Source organism: Nesoenas mayeri (assembly GCF_963082525.1).
Source record: "Nesoenas mayeri genome assembly, chromosome: 22".
Lineage (NCBI taxonomy): Eukaryota > Metazoa > Chordata > Aves > Columbiformes > Columbidae > Nesoenas > Nesoenas mayeri.
The window spans coordinates 7,342,101-7,358,658 of NC_137572.1; the positions used below are offsets into that span (position 1 = coordinate 7,342,101).

Here is a 16,558-nt window from a genome sequence, read left to right on the forward strand (position 1 = left end):
GATTTATGGGGCAGCATGCCGCTTTAGCTCAGAAATGAGGTGTTCAACATATGCTCTGTTGACATAAATTTGGAATTTATCGCTCCTGTCAAAACTGCCTGTTGGACAAAGGTGCGCATTAAGGCAATAAATGGCTCGGAATAGTTTTCTGTCAAATTTCCCAACCATTGTATTCACTCTGTTTGAGGGGGAAAAATACACAGTTAAAAGTAATCAAACAGCCCCAAGCCAAGTGTCGGGTGCGGCGGGCGGGCAGCGGGTCTGCTCCGCTCCCGGGGGCGGCGGGGCGGCCGGAGCCCGTGGCGGGAGCAGCGGACGGTGGGTTTGCAGGTTGTCGAGTGGCGGAGCAGGAGGCCTTTGGTACCAGGGCGGCGCTGGTACCCGTGGCAGCAGGATGCTCCACAGAGCCCCCACAGCCCTGGGGATGCTCCATTGAGCTCCCGCATCCCCCAGGATGCTCCACGGAGTGCCCACATCCCCCAGGATGCTCCATTGAGCTCCCGCATCCCCTGAGATGCTCCATGGAGCACCCACATCCCCCAGGATGCTCCATTCTGCTCCCACATCCCCTGAGATGCTCCACGGAGTGCCCACGTCCCCCGGGATGCTCCACGGAGCGCCCACATCCCCAGGAGCGGGCAGCAGCGTTTGCCGCCCGTCCCGGGCTCTTCACACACAGCTCCCTGTGGGGGAAACTCATAATTTTTACACCGCGCGGTCTCGCCGGAGTCGCCGTCCCTTTGAAGTGCTTTTTGCAGGGCTTTTACAGGCCTTCTTAATTACCGGCGGTTAGCGAGGGGCCAGCCGGCGCTGGGGGCGGGGGTGTCACCGCACGGTGGGTCCGGCCCCGGGTGCCCCCACGCGAGCATCCTCACCCCCTCGTCATCCTCGCCGCCCGGCAAACCTGCGCTGCTCCCCATCCCACAAGTGTCTTCTTGGCTGAGGTGCTGGCGGAGGAGAAAGGGAGTGCAGAGAGGGTCATTTCAGCATCAGATTGAAATAGTAAAGTGTGGTTTATCTTTTAGAGCTCAACTTCGGGCGGCGTCGCTGAGAACTGATGTATTTTAATGTCCTCAACTTCTCCCCCCTTTCTAGAGGCACAACTTTAGAAGCACATATTGATCTTTCCCCTCAGATCTTAACAGCCCAAGCAGCCGTAATACCTTGCTTACATCTGCCAGGTTTTTGTGCAGTTTTGCAACATCTCCTTAATCCGGCGAGCAGAAATAGAACATTTCAATCATATTTTGCTACCGGGAAACCGAGCAGATAAAGCGCTTTAAGACCTTGTTGAAAGGGACCGTGCAAGATGGCGAGCGATAAGATCGTCCTATAAGCAGGCGCCGAATGGGAAACTTTTGTTGCCGCTGAAATTTGTCGTAGAGATATTGCAAATAAATTAGTGGCTGAGCAGCGGCGCCTTAAACGAGAGGAGGCGGCAGGACGGGGCGGCAGCGCCAGCGCGGGCGCCGGTTCCTGGGTTTGGGGTCCGTGCTGGTTGTGCTGCGGTTCCTGTAGGCGACGCAGACAAAGGAGACTTGTCCTTTTGTTTCTGCTCTATTCCTTGAGACTTGCGTTAAATTAAAAAAAAATAAATCCAAGTTTTACTTGGACTAATTAACGAATTGCGCTTCGTTTCACTGACGAGGCGTTCCGGGCTCGAAGAGCGAGCGCCGCGCGTTCCCTAGCGAAGTGGTTGAAACCCAGCGTGGAGTGCAGGAGCGAGCGCAGCCCGAGCCGGGGAGGGGGGCAGGCGTGGCCCCAATTCAAAACGCACACCGAGGAGGGTGTCGGTGCTGTGCTGCCTCCTTGGCAGCAAAGCCCATCAGGAGGCTGCTGGTTTATTTATTTTTGCCAGGCGGATAAACCCTTTGGATCGTAAACCTTCTTGGCCTGAATTCGTGCATGACTCTTAATCCTCCGCCATGACACAGTGAATTCAGGACAAGCCTGATTAATAATTACATTATACAGCAAAGTTGAAACTAACTTCTGCTCTTTTCCTCTCTACTCCCTTTCTGCTCCACCGCGTTTGCTCGCTGCCAAGCGGCGCTGGGTCCCCTCCTGCGGTCCAGCGCTGCCGTTCTGCATCCCTGAGGGCGGGATGCGGGGCGGGATGCGGGATGGGACGCGGGGCTGCTGCTTTGCAAGGGAACGGGTCTCTGCGCCGTGGGGCAAGGGATGTTCTGGCCGGGGCTCCGTGGAGCAACAGCTTCACGCCTGTAGAACTGAGCCCAGGGTCTGGAAATAGAGCTCAGGCGCGGCTCGGTCTCCCCGCCCAGCCGCCGCAGAGCCGAGCGGCCCCTGCAGCCCCTGCAGCCGTCCCAGCCCTCCCGCGGCAGCGGCACAGGGAGGAGGTTCGGCGTCGAGCCCCGGACAAGACCGTTTCTGTTTTGTCTTTGGCAACAAGGCAATAAAAATACACCCGTGGTGTCGCAGCGCGATGATAAATGGTGGCTGCGATCAGAAGTCGGCACGCGGCGATGTGCCGTGTTGCTCCTCAAACACGTACAAATACTTCTGTGTTTACAGCATCCGATTCAGAAACGTCGCACGTGCTCCTGCGCGAGCCCTCGGTGCGAGCGGCTCGTGCTCCCCGGGGCGCGGCTGGCGGGGAGGGGGTTGTGTTTGCGGCTCGGGGGGCTATCAGAGCTGCTGTGGAGCACAGAGCCGCTTGGGAGGGGCTGCCTGGGGCAGCAGTGACAGCGCCGTGAGCGGGGTGGGCGGTGGGTGTCCTACACTTGTGCCCCGGTCTGTGCAAATGCCGTCTGTTTGGAGTTATCATGTTTGGCAGGGAGCTCCACTCTGTGAGGGTCACTTGATACCCGGAGACAGAGCATCAGCATCTCGGTGGCAAAGAGAGGGAAATAACACGGATCTGGCCAGTGTGGCCACGGTCACTGTCTGCTGCCCACCATGGCAAAGCAGGGGAGGTGCTGTGAGTGGTACCCAAACCCCGCTCCTGCTCCCCGGGATGCTTGTTCCTTGGGGGATGTGGGATGCGGGATGCTCAGCCCTCGGGGGATGCGGGATGCGGGATGCTCAGCCCTCGGGGGATGCGGGATGCGGGATGCTCAGTCCTGGCGTGGCTCGGGGCCGGCGACGTGGCCGTGCCGCCGCAGCGGGCGGTTTGCGCGGCTGCCCGGGCGTAGCTGCGTTGGTGCCGCGTGCTGCCAGGAAATGGTGAGCGGCGCGTTTCCTGTTTGCAAGCTGGCGCTTTGGTTCTTTGCTTGTGCTTTGTGTCGCGCCGAATTTGGATGGAAATTGGGATTTGGTTAGAAACACACACAAACATCTTTAATGTATTTTTTTCTGGAGTACAGTGCCCTTTTCAAAAGCGCTTGTGCGCGGGAAGGAGTTTGCCAACACGTACTTTGCATTAGCTCTAGAGTTCAGATTGATTTGGTTTATTAACTTTAGTAATGATACCAAACATCAAATATGAGAGGGTCACCTCGTCGGTCCTGGGGTGCCACATGGAACCAGCGCCGGTGCGGGGCGATGTGTGGGGTGCGGGGACAGCGGGCAGAGTCCCGGCGGGGTTTGGGGGCCCTGTCCCCCCACGGCAGCGCTGACCCCTCTCTGTTCTCCCCAGGAAGCTGCACAGCGGGATGAAGACGTACGGATGTGAGCTGTGCGGGAAGCGGTTCCTGGACAGCTTGCGGCTGCGAATGCACTTACTGGCTCACTCAGGTGGGTTGGGGATGGGGGCGGGGGGGGGGGGATGGGGGGATGCTCTCAGTGCCCATCCGGGAGTGCTGCAGCCGCCCAGCTCACGCGTCTCGTCCAGAGGAGACACGTGCGGAGCTGCTGCACCTTCCCAGGGCGCCGCGTTGCAAACTTGTTCTCCGGTCCCCAGTAATCTGATTTATTTAAATTTTCTGGTTTGGGGTTCGTTTTCAGTCCCTTAATTGGGGAAATATTTTCTGGGCTGGCAGCTGGGGACAGCGGGCCGGGCGCACGGTGCCGCCGCGCGCTGCCCAGCCGCGCTCTCGGCACGAGCGTCGCCTCCCGCGCCTGCCCCGAGCGGGGGGCGCCCACGGCAGCTCCGTGAGCGAAGCCGCTGCGGAATTAGGCGTCCTCTGCCTAATGAATCTAGAATCTAGTGAGCAGGTCCGCGTGATGCAGGCCCTTTAATTAAATGGATAGGAAGGGCTGGGGCGCCGCGCTGCTGGGCAGCCTGTGCCGCCGCGGGGATGGTGGTCCTGGTGTAACGGGACAGTCGCGGCCGGACCCAATGCGTCCCTGCGCCCTCCGTTGGCACAAACCGGCGGGGGCGGCCAGTGCTGCCCAGAGCTCTGCTCGCAGGTCGCTTTGCCAGGAACTTCATTGTATTTTAGAGATTTTTCTCTTTTTTTTCCTCTATTTTTGTATTTATTTTTGCCCCGCCCCCCCCGTTTCCCCTGGCACTGGGGTGCAGGTCCCCCCGGTGCTTGGATACCGGTCCCCCCCAGAAATGCTGTTTGTCCCCCCCCCCAAAATGCTGTTTGTCCCCCCCTAGAAATGTTGTTTGTCCCCCCGATGTTGTTTGTCCCCCCCGATGCTGTTTGTCCCCCCTAGAAATGCTGTTTGTCCCCCCTAGAAATGCTGTTCGTCCCCCCGATGCTGTTCGCCCCCCTGATGCTGTTTGTCCCCCCAGTGCTGTTCGTCCCCCCCGATGCAGTTGGCCCCCCCGATGCTGTTTGTCCCCTGGCCCTGGCGCGGCTCGTGTTTGTTACGGTCGCTCTGGCTCGCGGCCCGGCCCTGGCGGGCGTCCAGCCGTGCGGGTACAGTATGTACAGTGGTTGCCGCGCCAAGCCCGTCATCGCGCAGATTAATTATTATTTTGTAATTTATTTTCTCGAGCCGGGGGCGGGGAGCTCTGCCCGGCACTCGCAAACAGCCGCCGCGCATTCCAGCGCTGGTATTTATTAAAGCGGAGACCTTTGCACCTCTCCCCGGCTCCCCCGGCAGGACGCGCGGCGGCTCTCGCGCGGCGGCTCTGGACGGCGTGTGCAGCGGGGAGCGGAGCGCCGGGCTGGGACGGAGCCCCGGCGCCCGTCCTGCGGCTGCCCCCGATGGCAGCGGCAGCGCTCGCTGGGTCGGCGGAGGTTGGCATCACAGCCATCCCCGTCCCCGCGGCTTTGGGAGGGAGCTGGTGCTAAAGGAGCATTTACACTAAGGAACAAACCAGGAGGGTTGCGGTGTCCCCTCGGCCGTGTCCCCTCGGCCTCGCAGCCGCAAGGTGAACACGCAGCCGCGTGTTTACGCCGCGATGTAAAGCGTAAATGCCATAAAGCCTTTAATGCCACGTAAAGCCGTTCCCTACGTGCCGCCCCGCAGACGCGCTCCCAGAACCCCGTGAGGACGGTACGAGGAGCTGCCCCGTCCCAGAAAGAGGAATCGCTGGGGGCAGCAAGGGGGGCACGCAGCCCCTCAGGGGTGGTTAAGAAGGGCTGTGGATGTGACCAGGGACACCAGTCCCAGTGCCACCCTACGCGGGCATCTTTGCCACGGCCGATTTTGGTGGCCACGCTTGCTTGTGACCCGGTGGTTGCCAAACCGCCCGTTCGGAAGGACGAGGGGCCGGTCGGTGCTGGGGTGGCTCGCGCTGGGGGGCCGGGGCGCAGGCGGGGCGGCGCGGGGGCGCGCGGACCCCGCGGTCCCTGCGTCCCGGCCCCCCCGGCCGGCTGGCCGGCGTCCCGCGCCCGGTGCCGGGTGATGTCAGCGCCTGCCGGCAGGTCTGGATGTTCTGCCAGCGTTCCCGCGTTTATGATCATCCGCAGATGTGCATCCAAGAACACACTGTACCCACAGCAGAAATTAATGCAGGCTTGAGTGCCGGCCAAGCCGCGCGCACGGGGGAGAGGAAGAAAGAAAACAAAAACTGTTTAATGCTGTTTATAAATTATACACTGGCTGATGAAAAATACATTTCTCTCGCCTCCCCCCATCCTCTCTGCCTCGAGAGCCCGGAGCAGAGGAACATGGTTTGCCTGTGAGCTCCTGTTTTGGCCGGGCGCCCGGCCGGCTGCTGGGGCAGAGCCAGCCGCTCCCCTCCCTCACCTGCTGAAACGCGTTTGTCGTTCCCCGCCGCCTCTCCCCTCCCCGCCCCCCCCGGTTTTGGGGGAGCCGGACCCCCGTGCCGCAGCGCTCCCCGGGGCTCCGAGGCGCAGCGCCGCGGGTGCTCACCCCGAAACGCGTGTCCCCCCGCCCGCGCTGCTGGGGAACTTCCCAAACTTCCCCGAGGTGCTGCCGCTGGGACCCCCACCCAGGGCGGGGGAAGGGGCCGCAGCGCCACCCCGCCGCCCCTCCCGCGCGCTCGCCAGCCATTTGCACGGCTTTTGTGGGTTTTTTAATGCCGCTAATGTTTATCATTTGCCCAACAGGCTTGACAGATTTTGTTTCCTGTCGCGCGGCGGCTGCGAGCCCCCCCGGTTGCCAAGGAGCCGCCTCCCGCACCGTCACGGCCTGATTTGGTATTCCGCGCGGCGCGCGCCGCATCTCTGTATGCAAGACAAAGTGTTTTGATGGAGGACGATTGCGGGAGTGTCTGGAGGCTGCTCGGAGTTTTATGGGCTGTGCAGAGCGCGGGGCTGTGCTGGCGCTGCCGGGGAGCAGCGGGGCCGGGGGTATCGGAACCCGCCCTTTCCTGCTCCCCAGCTAAAAATCCGCGTCGTTTTATGTTTTGTCAAAGCGGAAATGCCCCCGGCCCCGCTCCGGCGCCCGGTCCTGCCCTGAACCGCCGCGAGCGCGCAGGAGCCGCAGCCGGAGCACCTGCCCCGGTGCCGAGATGGTGCTCGTGGGCTCGGCCGCGTCACCCCAACCCGCCCGGTCCCCTGGCCCCTCTCCCGGCGGGAGGAGCCCCCGTGGTCCCCCTCAACCGTTTTATCTTGTGTTGGGTTGTGGCGTTTCGGCGGCACTTGGGGGTGCCGGGGGCGAAGGCGTTTGCCTCGCTCACCCCGAGCTCCGCGGCTCCGGCATTTCGGCCTTTCTTGGTCTCTGTGATGTGTTTTCAGCGCAGAGATTTTCACGACCGTCTCTTCCGCTCGGGTGAAGCAGCGGAGAAGGGAAATAGCAATAATAATAATAACGGCAATAATAAAAATCAAAAAGCAGCTTGATGTGGGCAAAAAGAAGAAAACAAGAGAATGGGGTAGAGAACAGGCTAAATTTAAAATTGTAATTGGCTGACTTCCACAGGCTTGCGGGTGTTTTAATGACTCATAATAACTTCATTTAAAACCAGCTGAGCAGAAAATAGATTGGAGAGGAGCCTCGGGCCATTATGGATTTGTGTTTTTGACAAGCGCTGTTTTCGGCAGCCGGGCGGGCGCTGCGGCCGGCGGCTCCGTGCGCGGCTCTGCCCGCCGAGCTGCCGCGCAACCGCCGTGCCTCTTCTTCTTCCGATTAAAAATAGCTGCCCGAGGTATTATTTTAGCAGCAGTGTGGTTTGGTGCTTTTTTCTTTGCACTTTTGATGTGGTAAATGGAACATAAATAAAATTGTTTTTGAAATTACTGAATTAATTAGGTAGTAAAGCGACGACAGTGCATAAATTTGCTTGGCAATTTTTTTTTAATCCATATTTCCGCCCCCCCCTCCCCACCTTCTCACCAGCTACCGCCTGCTAGGGATATATAATCCCAAATTTTCATTAATCCCCTGTGCTGGGGAATAGATGTTGCCGGGTACTGGTGGGGCCATTGTGCCAAAATTGGGGTGTTGGTGCCGCCAGCCCATCCGGCTGCGGGAAATCACCCATTTCCCATCTTCCTCCTCCTTGCTGGGCTACCGTTGGTGCTTTCGGAGCCCCCCCCCGCAGCCTCGAGCCCCCGTGACAGTCACCGTGAGTCGGTCTGTGGGACGATGGTGGGTGGGAAATGGTGACACTGGTGGGGAGGGGGACGCAGGCCGGCGAAGGACGGGTCAGGACGTTTTACTGCTTCCCACCGCGCCAAGTGCTGGAACTGGAGAGGCTGTTTCTTGTCCCCAATAAAGTAATTAAAGTGAATGGGTGCTGGGAGGTACTGTTGGGGTGAGGGCAGCTAAAACCCGTCCAGCTCTGTGTTGAGACCCGCCCAGCTGAGCCCGGCTTTGGGGAGGTAGCCGGCAGCCCTGCCTGTGCCCAGAGAGCTGAGCTTATGGGGATGGTACTGGGGACAGTACCAGGGACAGTACCAGGGATGCTCGTGGGGATGGTACCAGGGATGCTCGTGGGGATGGTACCAGGGATGCTTGCCATCACCCTTTGGGATATCCCATTGCCAAGAGCTGCTTTAAACCCCGCAGTGTGGGGCCGAGCCCTTGCTTTTGGGAACTGAATAAGCCGAGCCCCTCGTTCGGGCGCTGCGCCGGGGCAGCGCTGACCTCGCGCCGGGGGGCCGGGGGGGCCGTGACTGTGCAGAAAGCGCCGGATGGAAAAAGCGTTGGCTCCTCGTCCTCTCGCTCGCAGGGACCTTTCCGAGGCAGGAGCTATAAATTTGCTCGCGTGGATATAAATGTGCGGCGGGGGAGCCGGTGCCAGCGCAGGGCTCGCGCCGAAGCGCAGCCGCCCCTTGGCAGCACGCGGAGTCCCGGCCGTCGGGGCGATGGTCCCGAGGTGCCTGTGTACTGCGGGCAACGCGAAGCTTTCGCTAAAAATACCCTCCCCAAGCTCGGGCGTGTGTTCGCAGAGGCCGGTCGTGTCCGGGGGTGTCGGTTAAAGCACGGAGAGCGAGCGAGAGGGAGCCGAGAGCCCCGTCGCGGGCTGCGGATGCGCCGCTTTCCAGCGTGCCCTGCTCCCTTTAACAACAAACACCGAGCCGCGCTGGTTTTTCTGAGCCCTGTTATAATAAGCTCAGATCTTGGATGACATTTTTCCCGGTGACTCACATAGTAAAATTAACCTTGAACTATTTACATGTGCGATCACCGCCCTCCCCCGCTCCGCGTGCGCGTTGCAGGAGCCCTGGCGCTGGACCAGGGTTTGTTTTGCTGATGAGAGAAAAAAAACAGAACAAAATTCCCCTGCCTGGAGTGCACACACAGCTACTCGAGGAAAGAACACCGAGTCCTGGCCTTTGGAAGCTGGCAGGCGGCGTGCTGTTCCCGCGCTGATAAGAGGTACTGTAAATAAAACTGTACGGCAGCGCCTGCTGTAAAATGCCCCGCGTCTGTACTCATTGTTCTGACAGCTCCGGCTTTTTTTGGGGCCGTGTTTTGGTACACGCTGTGCTTCCTTATGTAAGCGCCGGCTCCTCCCGCCCAGCGCCCTGTTTATTTTCCCCTCGCCAGGAATTTCGGCCCCGGCGGCCGCTCGGCCGCCCCCCCAGCCCCTCTCCCTCCCCGGCCAGCGGCCGCGTGGCCGCGCTCCCGCTCGTTTCGAATGCAAACTTGACATCGCGGCGAGGGCGGCGGAGAACAACATGTGCACAGTAAACAGGCAGACTGTCGTATTGATTAACAGATGAGACCTCTATTATCGATCAGCACTTGGCGAGAAAATTTATCACTTTTAATTTCGCCGCCGCCAAATATTTCTGCCTGCGAGCCAGCCGTTACCCAGACAATTTAAAGGCGAAGGAATCCTCTTTTTAATGCATCCCCTTCACCTTTTGGGTGAAGCCCGCTCCGCGTCCCCTGGTGCTGGGGACAGGGCGCTCGGGGGGACGCCGCCTGCGCCCCAGCCGCGGGCGGCTTGGGATGCGCGTGTATCGCTGATGTCCCGTTATCTGGCAGGTTCTTATCTGCCGCTGTGTTCTCCTCACCCGGTACACGCTGATAGTGGTTTTCTGAGAACTCCCCCTCCCGCCCCTCGCCGCGAGCTCCTCGCTCGGCCGCCACGTTCCGGCCCACGTGCGTCCGCGGGTGCCGGTGCTGGGAAGGAAGGGGCAGGAAACCAATGCCGGTCAGCTCGGTTACAGCACTAATGAAACGCATTGATGTTTAATGATGAAAACAACAATTAATTTATTCTGTTGAGCAGCCCTTCGCCGTGCGTAGTGCTGGGACGGGCGCGGTGAAGCCGGGCGCTGGGTCCGTGGCGGGGCCGTTTGGCGCGCAGCCCCATCGCGCGCCGGGGCGGTTCGGGCGTCCCCGCACTAACCCTGTCCCGTTTCTCTCCCCAGCGGGCGCCAAGGCCCTGGTCTGCGATCAGTGCGGCGCCCAGTTCTCCAAGGAGGACGCCCTGGAGACGCACAGACAGACGCACACTGGTACGTGGCCCTTTCTGTCCCTGGCTTAGGCGCAGGTTTAACACTTAGGCTGGCTTTGTAACCTTTTGCTCGATGGAGAGATGAACGCTTTGCCGTTCCGGCCTCTGGCTGCGCAGGTCCCGTTCTGGCCTTTGAGTCGGTTCAGGTAAGTCGGCTGCGTTTTCTGCTGAACTCTTCGCTGGAGATGGGTTTGTACTCGGGCTGAAGTTTGCGTGCGGTGTTTGCTGCTGACTTGCTCCGCTCTGGTTTCGCTGAGCTGACGTTGGTGGAAGGAGCATCTTGGGTCACCTTTGGTTTCTCAAGCACTATGCACCAAAATTCAACCAGTGCATTGGCACTTGGCCACCATTTCGGGTTCCCCAGGGTACCATTTTTCAAAGCATTTTTGGGGGTCACTACATTGTGCCCGAGCTCGGGGGCTCCGTCGTGCTGCCACACGGTGTGTGCGGTGCCGGCGTCTGCTGGATAGTGCACAGCGCAGCCACTCGTAGGGAAGGATGCTCAGGGGTCCGGGACCCAAGGACGGGGCTTTGGGGAGGGCTGGACCCTCCTGTGCACAAAAACCCCCCTTCCCTGTGCTCGTGTGGGTTTAACAGCTCAACCAGAGCGGTTGCTGTGGCTGAGCCTTCCCTGGCTCTGCAGCTCAGGCCGTTAATTCCATGTCTTGGCGCCTGAGCTGTGCAGGAGGGACCAGCCCCAGCTCCTCTTCCCTTCAAACACGGGTACGAGGCACCGGTTCATGTGCACCGTTGCATTTATTGCTCAGCATTAACGTATGCATGTGGGAAACGGCAGCAAACGCTCCGTGATTTGTTCCCTCTGCGAGCAAAACACCGGCCCTTTCCAAGCGGCTCTCGGCACTTGGCTTCTGCTCCTCCGCTCCAGCCCTCGGCGCGGGCAGCACAAGGGGCTCTTTATGGCTCTCGCAGGAGCCACCTTGCTGGGCAGGGTTTGCCGTGGGCACAGGGGAGCCGAGCCGGGCAGGTGGAGCCTCTGAAGGCCCAAAACCCAGGCTGGAGAGGGGCCAAGCGCCCGCTCCTCCCCGCGCTGCTCTGGCAGCGCTGCCGCCCAGCACAGGCTCGTCTTTCAGCGCTGAAAACCCCGGTAAATGCCACAAACAGGCCGTGTGTGCCCGGGCGCTGGCCGTGCCGCGGCGGGTTTGGGGAGCGGTGGCGGCGCAAAGTGCTGTGTCACCGTCGGGAATAGCTCCGGCGTCACCGTCACCCGAGCCGGGAGCTGGCCCAGCACCAGCCCATAAATCCCGAAGTAATTGCCCTCCCTCTGCAGCGCTGCACGGCCGGGCCGCGCGCATCGGGGCTTAAAACGGCGTGTGCTGGAGGTGGAGGAACAGGCTCCCGGGCTGAGTCCCATCGGCATCCCAGGGCGGGTGGGACCCCAGGCCCCGCGGTGCCCCGGCCCTGGTGTGGCGTGGGGAGCGGGCGCTGGTGAGCAGCTGTTTCACAGCGCCCGCGCCCCAAAACACCGCGCAGACACCGAGCGGGGCAGCTCCGTGAGTTTTGCTGCCGACCTTGAGGCTCCTGCGTGGATTAAAGCCCCTTTGGTTGCTGGAAGCGGGGGCTGGGCTGTGCCAGAGCTCAAAGGGCGACAGGAGCGCGGTGACCCAACCCGAGCAGGTTTGTCATCGCCCCTGGGGCGGTAAACACGGGTGACACAGCAGAGGGGCGCCAAAATAAATTGCTTCCTCTCGGGGGGGCAGAGCCCAGTCCTGGCACAGGGAGCATCCCCCCCCCACTGCCGCTGCTATAATTAACCCCTTCCCAAATAACGGCATCTCCCAGAAAGGATTTGTTGTCGGGCGTCCTCCCTTCGCCCTCAGTGGCAGGTCGGCCGGTAGAAGATCTTCCAGCCTTCCAGACAGATAAACAGCCTTTTTTGGCAGGTGGATTCCTTCGGGGACGGCATCAAGAGCTGAGCGGGGTGTCCGTGGCGCAGGCTGACCACGTGTCCCCGCGTTGCTCAAAAACAGGGGCTTTAGGGGAGAACCCTTTATCTCACTCATTTTTTCCGGTGCCCTCTCTGCTCCTCCGAACGGCCCCGCGCGGCCGGCCCGGCGCTGCCCGCGCTGCCCGTGTCCCGCAGCCGGTCGCCCGCGCCGTGCTGCGAGGGGAAAACTAGTACCAAATAAAGACAGGGTGCAAGCGCGGAGCTGCGTCCAGCCCGGCGCTGGGGACCGAGCCGCCCTCTCGCGTCCCCGCTGACCCCGCTGCAGGAAAAGCAGTAGCTGTCCCGGTTCATGGTGCAGCAGCACAAGCTCGCTGCCACGCGGGGCAGAGCCCGGGAACTCCTTACCCTCCTCCCAAAATGTAGAGGAAAACCAAAATGCACCAAGCAGAGCAGCCTGCGTACCGCAGCGAGCACCGGGGGCCGGGCCGCTGCCGGCGGTGCTAACAGGGCACGGGCTCGCCGCCAAACTTATTAATATCAGAGGTGACCTGGCTCGAGTTCCCTCCCGGCTGCCAGGGCAATTAACAGGTCAGCTGGGGCTCGCTGCTGCCCCGGTCGCACGCGGCGCGCGCCGAGACGGTGTTCGCTTCAGCGGGTCGTCCGCTTCTCGATTTGTGGGGTCGGTGTGACCCCTCCTGCTCCGCAAGGATGCACGGGAGCCTTCACCCTCCCCGCCCGCATCCCCCGCATCCCCGCCCGCATCCCCGCCCGCATCCCCGCCCGCATCCCCGCATCCCCGCCCACATCCCCATGCACATCCCCGCCCGCATCCCCGCCCGCATCCCCACCTGCATCCCCACCCGCATCCCCGCCCGCATCCCCGCCCGCATCCCCGCCCGCATCCCCGCCTGCATCCCCGCATCCCCGCCCACATCCCCGCCCCCATCCCCGCCCGCATCCCCGCATCCCCGCCCGCATCCCCGCCCGCATCCCCGCCCGCATCCCCCACGTCCCCTGCTGCTGGTGACAGCACCGGGGTGCAGAAAGGAGTCAATAGAAGCAACGTGTAACAGAAAATTGAAAAGCTATAAATCTTCCTTCTCCCTTTTTTTCCTTCTCTTTCTTTTGCTGGGATGTTGGTAGCGTTTTGATTTAATAGTTGGCCAAACACAAGGGTCTATTTTATTCAGAGTTTACAGGCCTCAGGGCTGTTATTCCTCCAAATTTAATAGCATTGAAATTGCAGGGTTGGCGATAATTTGCCTATCACTTTCTGCTCTCCCATTGATGTTTATTGTCAGCGGGATGGAATCTCAATCCGATTCACTTAGATAACATGTCTGTTAAACATTTAGATAATTGTGCCATCATTAACTTGTCACATTATTTTAGAGATTCAAAACAGTCGTGCGGTATAAGCGGAGGCACAAAGGGAGAGAACGGGGGTGCAGGGCCCGGCGGGGAGGGGCCGGTACCGGGACGTCCCCGCGCGGGGTCCCAGGGACGCGTCACCCGCGCCCGCTCAGCCGCCCTCTGGCTTGTGGGGCTCTCACCACGTTTCGTTATATATTTATCGTCTTCCTTTTGCTTCGCGTTCTCTGCCGCAAAACAGTGCTTGCCTAAAAGCCACAAGTGACACCGCGGACATGCGTTGCACTGGTTGTTTGTCTTGGTGTTGGAAATGAAGGATTTCCAGCAAGTGAGATGTACAGGGCGAGTTTGGTGATGGGAGCCGTGAATTATGTTGCAGCAAGAATTCAGTTTGCGGAACGCTCCACGTGGTGCTGCGAGCCGCGGCCGTGCCGGCGCTCGGCCGGGATGCTCAGCGGTGGCATTGCCGTGAACCGCCAGCCCCGGCATCCCCGCGCGGTTCTCAACCCTGCACCGGAACCGAACCAACGTCCTCCCGGGCTGCCCAAGACTTTCTGTGGCCGTTTCACGGGACTCCGGAGGGGTTTCCCAGAGCGGCTCGATGGGGCGTCGGGGGGAAATGCGGCTGGATCGCGGTTTTCTCCATAGCTGGAGATAATGTGCTGCAGTGTTAAGTGCACTTAGAGGTAATTATCCCTCCCGCACTCGCTGCGTTCCGCGGCCCCGGCTGATGGATGGAGTGCGGGCAATGCCATGCGGTGATGCCCGGGTGATGCCGTGCGGTGATGCCCGGGTGATGCCGTGCGGCGATGGTGATGCCTGGGTGATGCCGTGCGGCGATGGTGATGCCTGGACGATGCCGTGCGGTGATGCCCGGACGATGCCATGCGGTGATGCTTGGGTAATGCCATGCGGCGATGGTGATGCCCGGGTGATGCCTGGGTGATGCCGTGCAGCGATGGTGATGCCCGGACGATGCCGTGCGGTGATGCCTGGGTGATGCCGTGCAGGTTTGCTGTTGATGTGAGCCTGGCTTTTGGATGCTCAGATATGGAAAAGCAGCGGGTGTGGGGCCGAGCTGGGCTTTGGTTCAGGGACCAGGATCGTGGTTGCTGTAGAGGATGTGACTGGAAATGTGAAATGGTGATGGTGAAGATGCTCGGGTGGCTGCTGTGACATTTTTGGGTACAGGTGTGTGGAGCCAAACGTGCCGTGTGGGGGTGCAGCATCTTCTGTGCAGCATCACCTGTACATTCATTTATCAGAACCTTGGAAAAAATCCCCCCTGCTTAATGTTGGCAGCTCGACAGGGAGCGGGACTCGCTCGCTTCAGCCCCCGGCTGGCACAATGGAAGGAGAAGGATGAGCCGCGGAAGGGCGAAACCGCAGCCCGAGCGCACCCACATGCAGAGACTGAGGATTTCCAGTACCCTCGCGGCCGGGTTTCTTTGCGAAAAGGACGGAGAAGGGCGCGAGCGGAGGGAAGGGCGTGCACGTGCGGGATCTGGGGGCGCAGCACAGAGCCCCTTTGTCTGACCGTAATGTCCTGTGACAGCGCTTGAAACCCGAGTCCCGGCGCATTCCTGGGGCCGGGAATCTCCTGCCCCCCTCGCGGCTCCTGCGCCCTCCGGCGCCCGCGCCGGCACCGCCACCAGCCCGGGCCTCGCGCCGGCAGGTGGATTCGCCCAAAAGGAGCTGGGAGCTGGAAACGTGGGCGAGCGGCGCGGCCGAAACCGCGGCCAATGGCCGGCCTGTAATTTTCCTGTGCAAATACCATTTAGAGCGCGATGAGAAAAGCCCTCTCGCTAAGCTACGGAGAAATCTTTCTTGTCCTTTAATTCTAGATGAAGGGGATTAGTGTGAACATATTTAACCTCTGACCCGCGGACAAAAGCATTATCAAATTTAGTTGCCGAGTGGCTCCCCGTTTAACCGAACCGGTGCGACATCTCAGCAATTATTTCCCCCCCCCTCGAAATCTTTCCCGTCCATTCTGCCCCCGCAGCACGGGGACCTGCCCGCCCCTCTGCTGAAGGGAAACCAAGCTGTTCCGCTGAGCGCTGGGCCGGTCAGAGCCCCGTAAGGGACGCCGTGTTGGGCCGTCGCTGCTGGAGCCCAACGAGGCTTCCAAAAGCGAGCGGTGCCCCAAAAGAGCCGAGACTTGTGTCGGTTGGGCCGGTTGCTGCGCGGTTCGTGCCGGAGGCCGCTCGGGGTGCCGCTGGTCCCTGCGCTGGCGGTTCGGCTCTCGGGGCGGCCGGGACGCCCGGTAAAAGGCGTGGAACGCGGGCAGAACGGGCAGAGGGTGCCGGGCCGGCCAGGAATGCCGGGGGGCCTCCCGCGCGGGCCGGTGTCCGTTTACAGTGCATCGCTCATAAACCCGGCGGCGGGGCCGAGGGCAGGGGGACCGGCCCTCCTGGTATGTGATTGATTATCTGGTATTTATGCCATTGAGGACTTTTCAGCGGCTCGGGGTCAGGGGGTCATCTCATGTGTCTTGCTGCAAATCCGCTTCCTTTTGTACAGTGCGGGCTGGGTGAGCAGACACACAAAAACAGCTTTTTCTTTTCCTTGGGAAAAAGGGGAGGGGGGCGGGCTGGTGTCAATGAATTTTTTTTTTCAGCCTTTCCTGAATAGTGTCCTTTTTAATTCCAAAGAACTTTTAATTAAAAGTAGCAGGAAAGTTCATCTGGACAAGGTTTAACTTACCTTAGCAGTTACTTTTGTCCCCTGGGATCTGCGTTTCCCCGCTTTACAAAACCCCCACAAAACCGGGGAGAGGCGCTCGGTACCGTTCGCGTCCCCCGGGGTTTGCCGAGAGGCCTTTTCATCTGCTCTCTTTTAGTTTTTTAATGACGGGGGTGCAGGAATAATAAGCGGACGCCGGGAATCCGGCTTTGTGCCCCGCGACAGCCGGTGGCTGCGCCGGCCGTGCTCGGCGGGGGTGGCCCATCGCCCCCCAAGGGCCATGGGATGCGATTGGGGCTCCCCGGGGGCGGCAGAGCGGTGCCAGCCTGCCCGGTGAATCCTGGAGCGGGCGGGCGATGGGTGGGCGCCGCGCTGTGCCGGGTGGGACGATGGCGGCAGTGATGGCCATGATGATGGTGAAG

At 60.8% G+C, this 16,558-nt stretch overlaps 2 protein-coding genes across 3 annotated transcripts in view; both read left to right on the top strand.

Moving 5' to 3' along the window:
- Window positions 1-16,558, top strand: part of USP28 (ubiquitin specific peptidase 28) — a gene marked incomplete at both ends in the record, with an annotated part of 269,710 nt that overhangs the window by 214,572 nt on the left and 38,580 nt on the right. The window lies entirely within an intron of this gene.
- The window catches only part of ZBTB16 (zinc finger and BTB domain containing 16), a gene marked incomplete at both ends in the record, with an annotated part of 42,343 nt that overhangs the window by 17,141 nt on the left and 8,644 nt on the right, over window positions 1-16,558 (top strand). The window contains 2 exons of one of the 2 annotated variants that reach the window (XM_080357967.1): window positions 3,596-3,693; window positions 10,089-10,175. In XM_080357967.1, the coding sequence (XP_080214093.1) occupies window positions 3,596-3,693; window positions 10,089-10,175 (185 nt within the window). The remainder of the gene's footprint in view (window positions 1-3,595; window positions 3,694-10,088; window positions 10,176-16,558) is intronic. The other variant, XM_080357966.1, reaches the window with a different exon arrangement.